The following is an 18,169-nucleotide window of genomic DNA, read 5'->3' as shown; positions in this document are numbered from 1 at the left end:
TACGCTCAATTACGGTTTAATCCTTACTTGAGGCATGAATACTCACATTGATGCCACAGTTTGAGCAAGAGAGGAGTCTCAAGTAAGCATTCAGACATATGTGAATCGGAAACCACAGTCATATACACCCAACTCAGACACAGCTACAACTTAATAAATACTTTACAAAAATAATGCAGGCTTTTTACAATAAGGATCTGCCTCAGAGACACAAGGGACATGGTGGTAAATGTATGGTTTGAAAAGAATGTGCATGCTAAATAGACTCACAAGTTTACAATGGGAACCTGGATATTGTGGTTGCCAAACCGGGAGAAAATTAGATAACCCTGTTCTCTGCTACCCCCCCCCCCCCCCCCCAACACATTCCTGAAGGATCTCATTATTCTATTACCACAGGCCTCTCTCAGATTCACCAAACATAAACAATCTATGGAGACGAAGATGGACACAATCTAAGCGAACATTCCTGGAATAATAATTTTCCCTTTTTAAGAATACAAGCTTGGTTCTCCCTTTATTAACCAGATCTGTGAGAGTTATTATTGGTGACGCAAATACTTTTTTTCAGAGGCATATTTTGTATAAAAAAAACTAAAACTAGCAACGTCGTCTGACTGGTTTTGATGGAGTCAAGAAAAGTTCTTTGTGAGCGAATAAGTGTTCTGACTGTATGATTTTCCTTCCTCTTTGTTCAAAAAAGTCTTGTTCCTCAGAGCCTAAAAGTTCTTGTGTTATTGGATCTAAAATGGTACCATTGTTGAGGTTTAGTTGAACATTTTCGCAGCCGGCTAGAATTCCGTTGCTTCTTCAAACTGTTTGTAGTAGTCGTCATCTTGAGGGTTGTCGGGACAGTTATGCCCATTGTTTGGCGGCCTGGCTTGGTTGTAGCGGCTCCAGTCTCCTTTGCAGATGATCCAGGGCAGGATGTCCACCTTGTAGTGCAGGTCAGCTGAGAACTCTGTGCTGATGAGGTTGGGACTGCCGGCTCCTTTGCCGCGAGTGATGAGCTTCATGTTGTCGTCGTAGCAACAGTGCTGAGCGGCCAGCGTGGTGGACTCCAGTGTTAGCATGGAGCGGATGCAGTAACGGGCCGTGGGCTTGTAGATCTCCAGCTTCTCTTTTGGCCCGCTGGCATCTTTCCAGCGGAAATCTCGCTGCGTGGGAACATCGTGTACGGCGGCGGTGCTGTACGCCACCTCAGTGGGGTAAGAGCAAGGGCAGCTGGGAAGGTCGTTTGCCACCTTGGTCATGTATTTCTTCAAGAAGTCGCTCTTGCAGTTCATCCATCGGTCGCAACTGTCTGTGTCTGCAAGAAATGAAGACACTATAAATACTCCTTCATAGCCTAAGAAAATGAAACTGTGAGAAGGTGATATATTTAAAGGTGTGTTTTCACTGGGTTGGTTACGAGAAAGAAGAAAAAGAGGGCATGGGCATACTTTGCTCTTCCTGCCCTACTGCTCATTAGGCGCTTTCACACCGCAGTACTTTTCCCACAAAGGTTCATCAGAACTTAGTTCATGAGAACTCTTTAGTTTACTAATGGCACATTTCCACTGCAGCGGGGTAGCCCCGTTTAAGCGTCTCTAAGCATCCTCGCTCAGGCCTCGGGCTGCCTCGCTGGCCGCCCGAGGCCGTGGCGCATTTCCATTACAGTTTAGGACCTGGGGTAGCAACGCAGTGTAGGTGACATTGGCGGGCTTTTTGGGCGGAGCGACGCTGGGTAAAACTGCAGTGGCGTCATCTTCAATGCGACACAACTCACAAAACACACACAACAATGGAGGATGTGGAAGCGATCATTAAAAATGCTGCAAGCTTGCTTCTAGATATATATGCAACGCTAGGGATGATCTCGCATGCGATCTTGTGACGATTCTCTCTGACCAATCAGCAATCAAGAGTGTTGACGTCACTAGTTCAGCCCTGGCCCTGGCCTGATAGAACCACGATTTTATGGGGCCGGAAAAAGAGGGAAAAAGTACCCGCTAGCCGGTGCTACGCTATATGGAAAGGCCACCAAAAACTGGCCTGGCCGCTTGAGGACGATTAAGGACGCTTAAACGGGGCTACCCGCTGCAGTGGAAATACGCCATAAGTACAGATCGCGTTCACACCGGAATAAGTCCCTGGGGGAGGATTAGGCAAATGAAGCCGCTGACGTCACTTCTTCTTCTTCTGCTTTGGGTTTACTGGCAGGCCGCAAACAAATTCACGGCGTATACTGCCACCCGAAGTCCCCGGCCGGAAGTCCCCGGAGTTGGGGACTGGCTTCAGTAGAAGCTGCTGGGACTCCCAGCAGCTTCTACTAAAGCCTTTAGAGCATACTTGCCAACCTTGAGACCTCAGAAATCGGGAGCATTTCAAAACCAGAAAAGGAGTGAGCAGAGGGTAGAGTTGTCGCTTCTTGTTCTGTTTTCTGTGACTAAAGAGAGGCGCTACCATGGAAACCAAACAATGGTGTAGCTGTATTAAAGTCCGAGTGGAAACAGTCCTGAGTAAATCTGATTTTGTCAGAAATCGGGAGAAATATGACCCCGGGAGGAAACCGGGAGAGGGCTATGAAATCGGGAGGGTTGGCAAGTATGCTTCAGAGACACCTCCTCATCTCCACCGCTCCCATGTTTTCTTTTGTGTTGCCATAAGTTAGTCTCTCTGCGTTTGTGCACTGGGCTAATGCTAATGCTAATAATGCTAATGCGAGGATAATAAAATGGCGGCTTCACAACACTTTTTTGGGAGTTTTACGGGGCGTGGTTTGTATTTCGCCCAGCCAATCAGACATAGGAACCTTTTTCTCCCACGAAAGTACCTGCTCTCTAGCAGGGACGGAAAAGAGGGTAAAAAGGTTCTCATGAACTAATTTTAGTTCCGGCTCTTTTTGGAGTGAACGTGATATTTTCGGAACTATATCGGAACTAAAGTGGGAAAAGTACTGCGGTGTGAACGCGCCTATTTTCATCTCCGCCCAGTAAGTGTGTGCAGGAGCGCTGCTGCCAGATGGATGAATCAACTTTGATAATGTAAGAACATTTAAGTTACGGAAAGTCTGCTAGGACAAGAGTAGGCAGAATCTTACCAACGCCAAAGAGCTCCGTGGCATTGAACTCATCGGTTCCAGCTAACAGGCTCACTTCAGTAGCTGCTGTCTTGAAGGCATCTTCAATACCTTTTAGAGAGATGAAAACACCATCAAAATGGATCCATAGAAGAAATCAACTTGAGCACTTACAAAATATACTCCAATATCCAATAATGTGTTCTTTACCTGGCAACCCTGTCTCCTAAAAATTACGTTCCCACAGAACTAAACTGCATTCTCAATTACGTTTAGCTAGAAACGTATTTTCTCCCACGTTACGTTAGTTATGAACGTATCTCAAATACGTTTATTTTCTACATATCTTCTAGAAACGTATTTTCTCCCACGTTACGTTTGTTATGAACGTATTTCAAATACGTTTATTTTCTACATATCTTCTAGAAGCATATTTTCTTCCACGTTACGTTAGTTATGAATGTAACTTAAATACGTTTATTTTCTACATATCTTTGCCATTTATTGTCTTGCTTATAATAATGATAATTCGTTATTTATAAATATCATTTTAGAGCACACCTTTGAAATCGACAATCGGGCTCGATATATAGTTAAATTAAAAATCAGTAGGCGAGGCTGTCATTTCGCTAGCTGTTACTCTCATGAGCGAGGCAGAACATAATAGTTTTAACATGCCAAAAAGCTGCTGTGTCGTTTATTGCACCTCAAACATTAAAACAAATCCAGAGTTACGTGTTTCTGTACTTCCTCTAAGAAGAAAGGACAGTATCAGAACAGAAGAGCTCTGTGACTTCAGGCTTGATCGCCGTTCAAATGACAGCGCTGGTTTCCCCAAAAGTGGGCGGGGCTGTAAAGTGAAGTAGATTTACTCTCATCTATTATTCAAAACCATTCTATTTATTCTAACGTAAATTACATGCCAGTGTTTTATCTTTTATTTATTTGTTTTTATTTTAAATCGTATAATGTCTGACTTTTTTTCCGTCTGTGAGGAAAAGAAATGGGGCTCAGAGCCTCAAAATACTGAAATCTGTATTTTTTCAAATCTTTTCCTTCTAATTTATTATTCTTTTCTAAATAACACACTGTTATTTACTCAACAATAACACACAATTATCCTTGTTTTTATTTATTCATTTAATTCTATAATCTTGGGCTTTTTAGCCGTAAATAAAGTCACCGGAAACAGACGGGACATTTTGAGCGATACACACCACAAACCCACTAAACTGATTACCCAAGATCCTCAGCTTGAAGCTTGTTGATTGGATGTTTTAGCCGCAATGCACGCTGGGATATGGTGTTGATATTATATGGAGATATGATATCCGACAACGAAAAATAAAATAATACCTAATTCAGAGTGTGCTTGCTTTTCTCTTTGGAAGTCATCACATAACGGCATTGTAATACACGGTTCGGCTGCATTAAATATTACACATCTGCCGTAATTCTTTATTTATAGAGAGAGACAAACAGGAGAACTGGTGCCAAAACTGAATACTTGACGTGGATCATAAATATATCAACAATTAAACAACATCTTCAATTTCTTTTCACAAAATACGTCTCCTTGCAGTATCAATAGTAATTCGGCTGACTTTTATATTTGATCCAATTGGTATATTGGTTATATTTACACCATAACGGTGCACAGCTGATAAAAAAGGACTTGTAGTTTTTAAAGATATTACTGATTTTCTTTGAATATAAGAATCTAAATACTGAGTTGAGAGAATAGTCAGGGGATTTGGGTGATGGGAGACACATCTATGGAATCACAATTTCAATAGCTTACTATTAAATGAAGGATAGCCTATGCCTTTCTGTCTGTGATGTTTTACAAATCAGATATTAATGTGAAGAAGTAAAACAAGAGAAATAGTATAGCAATATCCTGTAAAATTATGTAAAAACATGAATAAAATTACACATCTTCAGATGTTATACATAAGTGTCTACACTAATAATACAAAGTTATTATTAGTATGCTGTGTGTACCTTGTGTGCACCGCCTAGTGGTTAAAGCATGTTATTGAATTATTTTTGTTGAATAATCTTATTTGATCAAAACAATATTAAGAGTACATACTTTCATAGGGGGAAAGTAGAAGGTCAATGATAGAAATATAGAATATAAAAAGTCAAGAAGATACTAAGTGATCTCTACAATAAAACAGTTTAGTGCTGGATGTTCAAAGATATTAATAGGAGGATGTGCAAAACAGAAAAACGAATTAACCTTTATTAACACATTAAAAAATACTTTAGGTTAAGGTCTTCTTTTAAACAAGAAAAAAGCTCTGGGGGTATCTATCTACAGATGAATATTAAGCCTGACAAAGTACTTAACGTCTAAAATATTGCTTTCCTGCAATGTTAACTATGTTGAAACACTTATTTTAAATGATATTATACACATTAATTATACTCTTATGTGTGTAGATAGAATAAGAAATGTGCAGAATATGACAGTTTAATGGTGGAGGTATACAGTACACACATATTGATAGATGTCTGTTGAGGAACCTGCGACCCAAGTTGTGTATAAGATCAATACACCTTAGAAAACCTTGAAATCTTGAAAGGGATATGCAAAATAGCCATTATACAGTTTTTAATTAACTATTAGTAGAGAATAACGAGTAATGAATATACTTTATAAAGATCTGCAGATAAATGTTTAGTCTTCTCAAGCACCAACTATCAAATATCTCTCCTGATTGTTGGCACTTGACAATCACCTTACCTGAATTGTACTCAGGTGTAACTAAAGTCTGCTTTAAGGGTTGTTTATATTCCACATCATTAATCAGAATCTGCAAAGTAACTAAACTAAATGTAGTGGAGTAAAAATACCAGGTTAACCTCTGAATTGTAGTGGAGTAGAATAACAAAGTAACAATGAGCTGTCGTGTGGGTATATATTAATGCTGCCCATTATGGATACAAGCGATTTTCACCCATTTAGTAATTACATGTTTAAATGTGTACACACCAATGTGTTTCCTATCGCCTAAACCTCCAGGGCTGTACACAGTTTAATACTGTCAACTTCTACATTTGGGAAAAAACGTCTTTTAAAACTACAATTCCCAGTAGAGACGTGCCATAGAGAACATGTTGCGAAACACAATAGCCAGCATGTGTAGTTCTGGTGGGGCGTTCGAGTCCAGTTTTGAATAGGTTTCGTTCCATTTCAAAGAGCTTGACGCTCGGCGTAACCTTGGCGCAACATCACGGGGTTTGTCAACGGGACTGTAGTCCCAAACGATAGCTGGGGATTATGGGTAGTGTAGTGTCTTGGGCCATCCTAAATCTAGAAATGTCCCGTCTGTTTCTGGTGACTTTATTTACGGCTAAAAAGCATGCTAAAATGCCCAAGATTATAGAATTAAACGAATAAATAAAAACAAGGATAATTGTGTGCTATTGTTGAGTAAATAACAGTGTGTTATTTAGAAAAGAATAACAAATTAGAAGGAAGAGATTTTAAAAAATACAGATTTCAGTATTTTGAATCTCTAAACCCCATTTCTTTTCCTCAAAGACGACAAAAAAAGTCCGACATTATACGATTTAAAATAAAAACAAATAAATAAAAAGATAAAACACTGGCATGTAATACGTTAGAATAAATAGAATGGTTTTGAATAATAGATGACAGTAAAATCTACTTCACTTTACAGCCCCGCCCACTTTTGGGGAAACCAACGCTGTCATTTGAACGGCGATCAAGCCTGAAGCCACAGAGATCTTCTGTTACTGTCCTTTCTTCTTAGAGGAAGTACAGAAACACGTAACTCTGGATTTGTTTTAATGTTTGAGGTGCAATAAACGACACAGCAGCTTTTTGTCATGTTAAAACTATTATGTTCTGCCTCGCACATGAGAGTAACAGCTGGCGAAATTACAGCCTCGCCTACTGATTTTAATTTAACCATATATCGAGCCCGATTGTCGATTTCAAAGGTGTGCTCTAAAATGATATTTATAAATGACTATTATCATTATTATAAGCAAGACAATAAATGGCAAAGATATGTAGAAAATAAACGTATTTCAGATACGTTCATAAGGAACGTAACCTGGGAGAAAACATGTTTCTAGAAGATATGTAGAAAATAAACGTATTTGAGATACGTTCATAACAAACGTAACGTGGGAGTAAATACGTTTCTAGCTAAACGTAATTGAGAATGCAGTTTAGTTCTGTGGGAACGTAATTTTTAGGAGACAGGGTTGTACCTGGGCAGTTGGGCATATCACAAGTTCTTGACTCAGTGGCTGTGCAGGCATAACCACATGACCTGGTTCTCTTCTGGTTGCCGTTCCCACAGGTGACGCTGCAGGCAGTCCAGTCACTCCAGTCCCCCTCTCCGTCCATATAGTCTGGATTCAAGAGAAAGAAAGAGAGAGATATTTAGCTCTGATGCAGGCCACATGCTGAACTTACTCAGGCCTGTTAGCATGCCTCACTAATAATAAGTGGGGGGAGGACATGAAAGGGGAAGTGGGGGAGCTCAAAGTTCTCTTTGACTTCAGCCCTCAAAGCAGATACTACGCAAGCCTACACACACACAGCAGCACACATGCGCTATGCTGTACATGGCATAGGGCACACTATGTGTCTTCAGTCAGTGAAGTAACAGTCAGGAATTCCAACAAAGCTACAGGGGATCCAGCAGGGAGTCCACAAATAGACTTTTTCTAAGTATCCTTGACACATTGGCAGCATCATACACCATTCAGTTGCTCTGTGATTCATTGGTTGGAAAATGGGAAGTGAAATGGCAAGAAATCCTCTTTAACTCCAATTATCATTGAGCAGATCACTGTAATGGGTATACATGGAAACAGTTACACGAGACTCTACGGTCACTACCACACGCAAACACACACAACACACACATCTTGAAAGCAGCACTTTATCAATGAGGAGAATTAATGTGGGCATGCTGGGATGGAAGTATTTCTGGCCGGGGTCCAAACCTTCCTATACACCCCCCGCTGCCATCTGCCCCTCATTATGAGCATTTTGTATGAATAAAGGCCAGATAGTCATCTAGCGCTGAGCCCCTCCCACTTACATAGTCTATCCGTCCAATGAGCATGAGGCAGCTAGGACAAAAGTCACAATTTAGAAAAGGCAAGGCAAGGCAAGGCAAGTTTATTTATATAGCACCTTTCAGCACCAGGCAATTCAAGGTGCTTTACAAAAATGAAAGACATTCAGATAAAGGCATTTAAAAACAGTAAAAGATAATAAAAGAAACATTAAAACAAAAACAAAAAATGAAAAACATTAAGAAAATGGCATTTAAAATCAGTCATTAAAAAGAAAAGCTAATAAAATAAACATTAAAAGATAAAAGTTACAGTGCAGTCTAAGATATGAATAGTTCAATTAATTCGGTTCTTGATTTTTTATTTATTCACAGAACCTCCCTTTGGAAATCCGAACATTTCCGTCCCGCAATTAAAAGCAGCGACAAAAAGAAAAGTCTTCAGCCTGGATTTAAAAGTAGTCAGAGTTGCAGCGGACCTGCAGGTTTCTGGGAGTTTGTTCCAGATATTTGGAGCATAATAACTGAACGCTGCTTTACCATGTTTAGTTCTGACTCTGGGGACAGAAAGCTGACCAGTCCCTGAAGACCTGAGAGATCTGGATGGTTCATAATTTAGGTAAATAAAAAGGTAATAATAATAGTCCCCCAGCCTGGAGATAGGACTGAATTGAATACCAATGGCTTGTGATGGATGACCCTTGCTTGCAGAGTAATGATTATTAGGGTTAAAACCAGGACCAACATCATGATAAAAATGTCCTGTCCATTGTGTGGTATGATATAAATGATGAATGAGATCTTACCACAGCAATAAGACAGAAACATTAAACATGGGCTATGGTTAGAAAGGAAAAGATTATAAAATCGCCTCCCTAACCGCTGTAGTGCAAGTGCAAGTTGATAAAATGACATTTTCCAAAGCATACGCATTCCTGTTCGACCATGTTGGTTTGGGCATGCTTCGACACGGGCCTGACGCATACAGTACGACGGTGAGTGTAAATTCTTCCCCAGCATATTTATCAGTGGGGTTACTTTTGGAGAGTGTTGTGAGGATGGTGTGGCAGCCCTAACGGATCTTCTGGCCCCATTCCTCCTGCTGAACTTTGATGTAGCAAAGGCGTTTAAACTGTGTCATGTAGCTAACTCTGCACCACATCTCATAAAAAAGTGTTAAAGGCTTCAATCAGGGGCTCCCAAAGGCTCGTCTGGGATGACTGCACTTATTATGGGGACAGCATAAATCAGCTAATCTGCAAATTACAGATTCCACATCAGACCAGGGCCATCTGCTCAAATAAGAGCCTATGGACCCGCTAAATATTCTGCCACGTGCATTGCGCACTCATTTCCTTGCACCTTCAAATCATTCTCACCATATTCAGTTTGAGCTTTGCTTCCACCCCCGGCTCCTCCTCTCCTGTCCCAGTCTGCAGGTGGCCTGAGGAAGTTGCTGTCCTCACGGTCGCTCCCGTAGGTGAGATCTTTCTCCTCCGTCTGATGGGTGGTGGAAGAGGAGGAGGGTGAAGAAGAGCGAGGCCACCAGTTTCTCCAGTTTGGAGAAGCCCAGTTTGGTTTGCTCTCCTTACGGAGGCCTTTCTCTGGCTCATGGCCCTCCAGTGCATCCACCACTTCAATGGTCACCTGTGTTAAAGAACAGAAGTAGATTTCAAGTGGATATTAAACACAAAGTCATCAAATAAGTTACTTGTTTTGTTAAAAAAATAAATCAGGAAAAGACCTTTGAATTATTGTGAATTGTGTCCAAAGAGTACCTCAAACTAAATATTTTTGAGAAGAAAATGTTGATACATTTTGGGTCGATCCATTGCCGTGGGGGGACACTTTCAGATACCCCCATGCACAATATTACCCCCTCCCCCTTTCTGTCCTCACACATGTGCCTCCCAGATGAGGGGGGACCACCACCCCTGCCCCACAGTCACCCTCCCACCTCATGGGCTCTCTCCACCTAAACACAAAGTTCAAAGGGCTACTCAGCCTCCTCCAGACCATGAAAGCCAGATGAATCCCAGGATCAAAGACACCCACCTCCTCCTCCCCCCCATCTCCAACAGCCTCACGCCCTTGCTCAATTGGTTGCTGCGCTCTCTTCCCACATCTTGAGATGTTAATACACTTTGTTCGTGCTCGGATTTAGCAGTGATGCTCTCAGAAATGGAAAGACCCCTCGCTGGATTAGACAGGAGAATGATTTAAACATGGCAGCGGTTAATCGGCCATCTGCACCTCTGAGGGACTTTATGGGTAAGGGGGCTTGCCACATATTAACATAAGCTGCCGTCTGTCTTCCTGCACATGGGTTAGTAGTAGTGAGGCATTGCTGGTTAGTGTCTGCTTTTCAGCTGTCATTATGATGGACGTGAGACCTCAGTGTAAGCTTCACTACGAGCCAGGAAGTGTGAAAGGGGGAGAAGGAAGGGAGAGAAAAAGGGGGTAGTGATGTGCACCAACTGATCCCCCTCCTTCCTGTTTGCTCTTCCTGTCCTGTGTGGTTGAGTAGCCATGTCTTACGATTAAGTGAAAGCATCAAAGCAGGTGCACAGACACACATGGTCACCTGTATGTTGGGATTCTGGCCATTGATATCTGCTTTGGAGAGGTCGGGGAAGTTGTGCAGGTCTAGGAGGAAGGCTCCAGGGCTGTCCCGGTGCACGTTGGTGCCCTGTGCCCAGGGGAGGGTGGCAGGCCGGTGGGCCAACCGGTGTTCTGTTCCAGACTTCCGGTCTTCAGGAGCCAGTTTGGCCGAAGAGCTGCTTTTTGCATTTATATTGTTCTGCTAAGGAGAGAAAGGGAGACTGTATTAATACATTAAAGGTCACCTATTATGCAAAATCCACTTTTTCATGTCTTTTATACATCAACATGTTTAAAGAGATTCTGAAAGTTTCAGGAAAAAAGATTAGCTCTTATGTTGTCCTGATCCATTCATATAAAAACCTGTATGAAAAAGAGCTGATCAGGTTTTGGCCACTTTATGATGTCATAACGATGTTTTGGCTTGTGTAACCATTAGCCAATCACCAACCAAGGTAACACCCCCCCCCCCCCACCTTATCACCTGCATCTCCTCCTTGAGCAGCATTGTGTTTTTTTAACCAAATATCTCGCAGAGGGGCAGACAGAGAATCAGCACTTATGAAACAGGGCTGAAACAGAAGGGTATATGGGATGTACAATGCATGATCTGTTTAGTATTTCGAGGCCAAGCACTTCAGAGACAAGTTTTGTATATATCTGAGACCTATAATAAAGTAATGAAAAACATTATAATAGGGGACCTTTAATGTTTGTGCAATCAAAATATATAAGTATTTATAGAAAATGCTTGTGTGGGAATGTTTAGAGTAGGGAACCTGTCACTTGGCATCTCCAGAGGCATCACCCTCAGCTACTTTAGAGGGATGTTGACAGAGGTTCATGTAGCCATGACCTCTGTCATATATCCTGTGGGCAGTGGACTCTGGAGCCCAGAAATAAGGAGCCACTGAAACAGTGGAACAAGCATCACTGAGTCTGTCTGCTTCCATCAAAATACAAAGTGTCTAGAGCCTGCATTCAGAGCCAACGTCACAATTAGACTGTATATTTTTCCTTTTTTAACTGAGAGAGATTTCTCCAGCTTTACGGTAGTTATATGATGTGGACATTTATATCATGTCCTGGTGCTGCCTGGGAGAAACAAGCATGAAAGACTGATGGGTTTCCTGCACTGTGGCCAAACAGGGAAACCTAAGCAAACATTACAAAATAATTACATCTGCCAGAAAAACATTTGGTCTTGTGACAAGGGGGTTGTAAATTCATCCCCAAAGGACAGTTGAGGACATATGGCCCCTGTCAGGTATGCACAGAAGGAACAATTATTCCTCAATTGGACAGACGGCCATAAGTAGTCGGCAATCACCCGTTCTCGGGTGGCAGAAAAAAAGATCAAAGAAAGCCATCAATCATGTTTCCTTGTTTTCTTTTTTTTCACACTTTTTTCTTAGTGTTTTTGTGGCTGGGCTGAGGCCTAAGAATACGGCAGCAGTGCTGTAGTGTTGCGGTGGCCAGTCACAGACAAAGTGTCAGCTCAGCCACATTGTGGTGGGCATAAAAGCCCCCAGTGGAGCTGTTTTGTGTCCAGCCAAGGTGCACTCTGGGACAATATAGATGCTGTAAATGGAGCCACACAGCAAGGGAGGAAGGATTATAAATGTACAACTAACTTTTATTCAACCGCCGAGGGATCAGCGTCTGTACAGAAAGTCTTGTGGCATTGTGACTTTTTAGTGATTCTAGACTCACAGATGCTTTTCTACAAATGTAAAGACGTTCACATCATATATCTTAATGTGCGCTACTGTCATAATTACAATGATTATACCATTGCTCATAACTCTCAGGAAGATATGCACTTTGTATGTAGCCACCAAATAGACCAGAGAGAGTTTTAGATAAGATGATGAGTTTTTATGAGAACTTAGGTTTTAAATCATAACATTTAAAGATAATGATTCTGAAATGGCATATCCCAATACAAACCACAAGTGTCTTTTCCATAACCAAACGATTATGGCTGAATGCTCGGTATAGAAAGACATTCGTACTAAATCGTTTTTGCATCTGATATTGACCATTTATGTGAACATCACAGGACCCTCTCTGGTTCTATCACAAGTACTCAGGCTTTGAGATGCCCACGTGATAACCCCGTCTTTTAAGTTCCCAGCCTTCAGAAGTCACTCAGTCACTGTAACAGAGCTCCACTGAGATCAGACTGTGAGTGTCAGACAACACTCACAGGTTCAATCACAATGTAAATACATCCGCACAATTGAAAAGACACCAAACAGGTGTGGTTGATTTCCTTTTGGTGGATCATATTTTGGATATCAGCTGCAGACCACACAAGTTGCTCTTCATGTTTAATGATGCTGATAATAGAACAGGGATTTCACAGCCACTGACGAAGGACAATTTCCTTTGTTTTCCCAAAAGTTGTTGTTGAGTGAAGATTTGCTACGTTCTGCACGAGTTGGTTTATGAAAAGAAAGCAGATGCCACCACAAATGTGTCAGAATACACAAAGTGTTGTGACTTGAAACCCAGTCGCAGTGTTTGCAGGTATATTAATCCCTCATAATCCGGTTGAATCCTGTCTGGATTTTCTGTTGTCATATTATGCTGTTTTACACATTAGGCGGATTTTAAATCCTGACACAAATTTGGTTTGTTTAAAGTCATATTTGTAAGCATTCTGATAAATCCCAGAGCAACACTTAAGGTGATGCTTCGCTGAGTGCTTGTAAACACATTGTTTATCAGTTTATTGGCAAATATTAGTAGTTTAACACTAATACGGTTTTATTTCTGATTCTTCTTGCAGAAGGGAGTGTAAGAATTGTTAATATGAGAGGATTGCTATTGTTTTATACAAAAATAGGGAATAAGAAGTGCTACAAGTTCTAAATATAGTCCTTAAGTAAAATCCTGTTGATAAAAGCCTTGAGTGAAATTCCTAATAGGAACATTGGTAGATTGAATAGCTGAAAACGGTGATAATTAAGACAGAAAGGGGGAAAATCGAAGCACAAAAATGACATTTTTATTGTCCTAATAACTGATTTTTGTTCTGTCTCAATCAGTTTTTCAGAAATAAGATTCAGGAGAATTAGCATATTTGGAAATGATGGAAAGACTGAACAACATAGGAATTAGTCATCGGACAGAAATGGCCGTTGTGTATCAGTTGTGTAAATTCCTGATAATCTTTTCCAAGTGAATCTCAGCAGAGCCTTTTAACACAACGTAATGATACGGCCCGGACTCAAACAGTGCACAGGAGTTACCCATATGAATGTGAAAAAATTAGTTGCCCTTTGATGGCGGGCTGCTCTGCAGTCCCTATCACTCAACTGAGATCTCCCTCAACGAGGAACGTGCTTTAATTTGGAGATCAAAAGTGACACACCATTCCTCAGTTCATCTGGGGCCTCCCAGGATGTCACCCCCCACTCTCAAAAGCCATGAATGAACACTTGCACACACAAGCCACCCCCTCTCCCTTCCTCACAGTATCTCCTCTTCTTTTCCCGCTTCCCCTTTTTTCACTTTGTGAGGGCTGCTTAAAGAGGCATGACTCCATTTTCAATTGGGAGCAACTCAGGGGTCCTTCCCCCTGGGAGGCTGGCAGGAAATGAAGGCAGTGCACATTGTGCCAGATGCTTTTCAACACTACACTCATCTAGGTGGAAGAGAAAACTATCCTTCCTCTGTCACACGACTCACTCTGGGATTACGTTCGTGTTTATGTACTGAATCAAACTGAGATGGTACATGCCAGAGAGGAGCTCAGATTTAAACTGTTTCAATACGTATACAAAAGAAGAAAATATGCTCAAAAGCAGATACAAAAATACTGTTTTGTTAAATATATAATGATACCCCCACTGTGGATGAAACTGCCTTCTTGGGTCAGTGATGATGATGATGTGCCGTGGACCAAATCATTTCCTGTCCCCACTACAGGTGCATGGAGCCGCATCCTGTCATTTGTGTTTTTGTGAATGGCATTTTAAATATGACACCTTGGAATGACAATACACCCCCTGGCCCGTGACAAGCCCGGCTGAAAGATGACATCATCGTCTTCAGTGGCAGACCAGTGAAGCATATCTGCACAAAGTGGGAGCATTAATTTGCAAAATAAAATAAAAACACATTCAGCTTTCCTCAACATGGGGCATGTGTTGCAGTGTTGGGCCCTTTTATCACAAGCCAGAATGTCTTTGTAAATGTAAACGAGTGACAAATGGGAAAGTATTTGTTGCACCAATTCCCCAGGAGAAACTTTCCTCATCCTGTGACAAATATTCCACAAATTCCTGGGACATTTCTTCAGCTTTGCATGCCCTAATATCCAACAGAACACAGGCTTGCTCTTGCATATAGGCAGGCAGGTCTACAGTGATAGTGAAGATAAGAGAAATTACCCTCATCATCCTCTGTTAAAGTCAAAATTCTTTCCATTCATTTCCACCAGCCCTAAAATATAGAATGTATGAAGGGCATAAATACCCATTTATCACCGGGACTTGACGAAAGTATTTCAGTAGCATGCTAAATATACATCAAAGGCAGCTGAGGGATGCTAAACACTCTCTAAAAAATCCTGTTGATCCCAGACCTGACTTAACCCTCGAGTCAGGATTTGAGGCTCTGCTGGAGTCTGTGCTTTAAGCTGATGTTTAAAATGGCAGTTAAACTGTTAAACCTGTCTTAAGTGGTGTCATGCTGACAAATGTGTCCCTTGTGAAATGTTGTTGTGGCACGTTCTAAACTGGACCACAACTAAATCAAGTAAAAAATATGTTACTTTATTTATATATATCATTCTATTTCATAGCTTTTCCTTTACATTGGGCATTAATATCTGATCTGCATATTTGGCTGTGTCAATATATGTTAGTATTGCAGGCTCAAAGGAAACAAACAGGACTCAAGGCTTGATCTGGATCAGGGCAGAAGTCAGTCTGATGGCAGACTCTCCTCCAGTGGGGCATATTGGATGGGCACCCTGAGGGGTTCAGCTCTGACCTCATCAACTGAAAGCGTGGATGACAGTGATGAGCCCATGATGACAGAGAAGGGCCTGCAGCTAGCATTTAACCCACAACTAAAGGGAGGTGCGTCTGGAGCAGGGGGCTGATCTCTGACCCTGCCTCATCTCCCATCCCTCTGCTGGCTCCCTGCCATTCCCGGGGGACACCCCAGGGAGACCACAATCGTATGTAGGCTATGTCAACAAGAGACTCACGTATAGTTCCCGGGGAATGGAGGCTATAGTTTACCTGGGCTCCAATGCGCCTTTATCAAACCCATCTGTGACCCAATGAGCCCCCTTGGATATCCTCTTTTTTTATCAAAATCCCCTAAAGAAATCTTCCATCTAAGCACTAGGCCTACACTATCAGTTTTCCTCACCTCTGTAAGTGCTGTGTCCTGATCCAGGCTCAGAGTCTCGTTTCCCTGTGGCAGCGGGCTGCTCCGCAGTACCGTGATGTGCAAGGTGAGGAGAAGTAGTCCCAGGAGGAGCAGCAGTTCCGCCGCCAGACGCACCATCCTTTTGACGCGGCCGCTCTTAGGAGCCTGCGGTGTGGCCGGAGCTCCCACTCCGCCTCCTCCCGGTGCAGAGACCCCAATCTCCGGATCCGCCGGGGACGAGGAGCCGCAACACCACTTCGGAGCCACTTCGGGAATCAGAATTGCAAAATTGAAGGGAAAAGGTTCGGAGGAGGGGGCAGTCGAATACTTCTGGAAGTAGTATATTGAAGACTAATTTTGATCCAGTTGGATTTTAAACTTGTCTTGAATCAAGATTGATCTGCTTTTACTGATTGTTCCTATACTTTCATCTAAATATAGTATAAGGTATTGCACTTATATGCCAGGAGTAGGCTACTGCAGGGCTGGTCCTGCGCGCAGCACTAACACGTTCCCCTCTTGTTGCTCCCTCGTCAGATCTCCAAAGCTCAGGAAACTTGCAGCCCAGTTGCCCCGTGGTGTCCCCGCCACATTCTCAGCCTCACACTTCACTTTTCCTCACTTCCTCTCCAGCCACTTTGCGCATTTCTTGATGTGTCCTCATTGTGCGCTTTCCTATGTTATTCGACGACACTACCTTTAGAGAAAACAGTGCAGGTAGTTAAATATATCTTCCCAGTTAGGTGGAGTTCTGTCCTCTTCAGAAACAGCATTCATTCATTATGCTGCGGATGGAGCCAACCTAAATGAAGACACGGGCTGGCGTGCGTCTCTAACGAGTCCTGTTGGAGGAAAAAAGTCAAACCATAGCAAACTACGGCTTACTAAAACACACGCTGTTGTTGATGTGCGCTCTTGAGGTGGTTTTATACTATACGCCCCTGTACAGGCGCCCTCCCCCTGGTTAACTCTTTCGCCCCTCTCCTCCCCAAACGGTTGTCCGGCCTGGTTTAACACCATATTCTTGTTTGGAAACAACCAAAAATCACATAAAGCTTATTTTCCAGCATACAGATGTGATTACTATAAATCATTCATAGTCATAGGACCAAGCTGATATGTTTAACATCTACAAAATATATTGGCAGAGTGTACAGAATAAGAACTAGAATTATAATTAGTCCCACAATGGGGAAATGAACATTGTTACCGCAAAAGTGCAGAGCAAAGAGGAAACATTAATAAATAGGCATGCATGACATATTCATGATAGCAATTACACAAATTACAATTTACAAAAAGTACATATCCAGATGGACAAAACGTCCTCGTGTTATTGGGGGACATTTCAATACGCATTCAATCACGTATATTTATAGTGATTACGTTATCCAAACACCCTTTTTTTCATAACAAAAAAGCCTCTACACAGGCACATGAAACATCCTAAAGTATCCTTGGTGGTCCCCGGAGGCGCACTGGACACACAGGCGCGTCACAGCGCGGGGAAAGAGACCCGGAGGTGCGTGACAGGAGGTCTGCCTCTCCTGTGGACATGTGTGCTGCAGCAGCCTCGTCCCAGGCTTTGATTAAAACGCTCATACGGAAGGTGCTGAAACACTTCGCTTAAGCGAGACAAATGGTGCGTAATGTGATTAGCCCTTGTGATACTTTTTATTGTCCGCTTCAAAGGACAGGTCGCTGTGTCAAATTATGCACCAAGCGGGGATGCTGCTGCTCCAGCATGGGTGACAGTTCACTGAGCCCCGGAGGCACAGGGGAGACCGCGGTGCATCTATGTCGTTTGTCACCTTTGAAGTCGACACATTCAGTTTGGGCACAAGTGGAACAATAATGTTACTGACGATGACGAACACGATCTCATTACTGTTGTGGATTGTTTGACAGTGTGGTAACAGCTTTCATAAAACCATTTAAACGTATATTGTTTTGTTTCCTTTCTATGCAGACATTATCCTTGATGGTGGTGCCAAATGGCGCGTAACGCATGCACAGCTCAAGGCAGTGGAACAGCAGAGCCAAAACG

The 18,169-nt window shown here is 42.2% G+C and overlaps 1 protein-coding gene across 2 annotated transcripts; it reads right to left on the bottom strand.

Moving 5' to 3' along the window:
- Window positions 1-373: 373 nt before the first annotated feature.
- On the bottom strand, window positions 374-16,997 carry ism1 (isthmin 1). 2 transcript variants are annotated; one of them, XM_034101053.2, is made up of 6 exons: window positions 16,123-16,997; window positions 10,715-10,933; window positions 9,510-9,777; window positions 7,313-7,456; window positions 3,083-3,172; window positions 374-1,309 (listed from the first exon to the last, which is right to left on the bottom strand). In XM_034101053.2, exons 1-6 carry the CDS (start codon window positions 16,258-16,260, stop codon window positions 792-794), a joined length of 1,377 nt encoding a protein of 458 aa, XP_033956944.1. In that variant the 5' UTR covers window positions 16,261-16,997; the 3' UTR covers window positions 374-791. The 2 variants fall into 2 exon arrangements, with proteins under 2 accessions (XP_033956944.1, XP_033956945.1); XM_034101054.2 differs by having other exon boundaries at window positions 10,715-10,930.
- Between the last annotated feature and the right edge of the window lie 1,172 nt (window positions 16,998-18,169).

This window comes from Pseudochaenichthys georgianus, chromosome 15, assembly GCF_902827115.2.
Source record: "Pseudochaenichthys georgianus chromosome 15, fPseGeo1.2, whole genome shotgun sequence".
Taxonomy (NCBI): Eukaryota; Metazoa; Chordata; class Actinopteri; order Perciformes; family Channichthyidae; genus Pseudochaenichthys; species Pseudochaenichthys georgianus.
The sequence above is the reverse complement of the archived record's forward strand: the minus strand, read 5'-3'. Positions and strand labels throughout refer to the sequence as shown.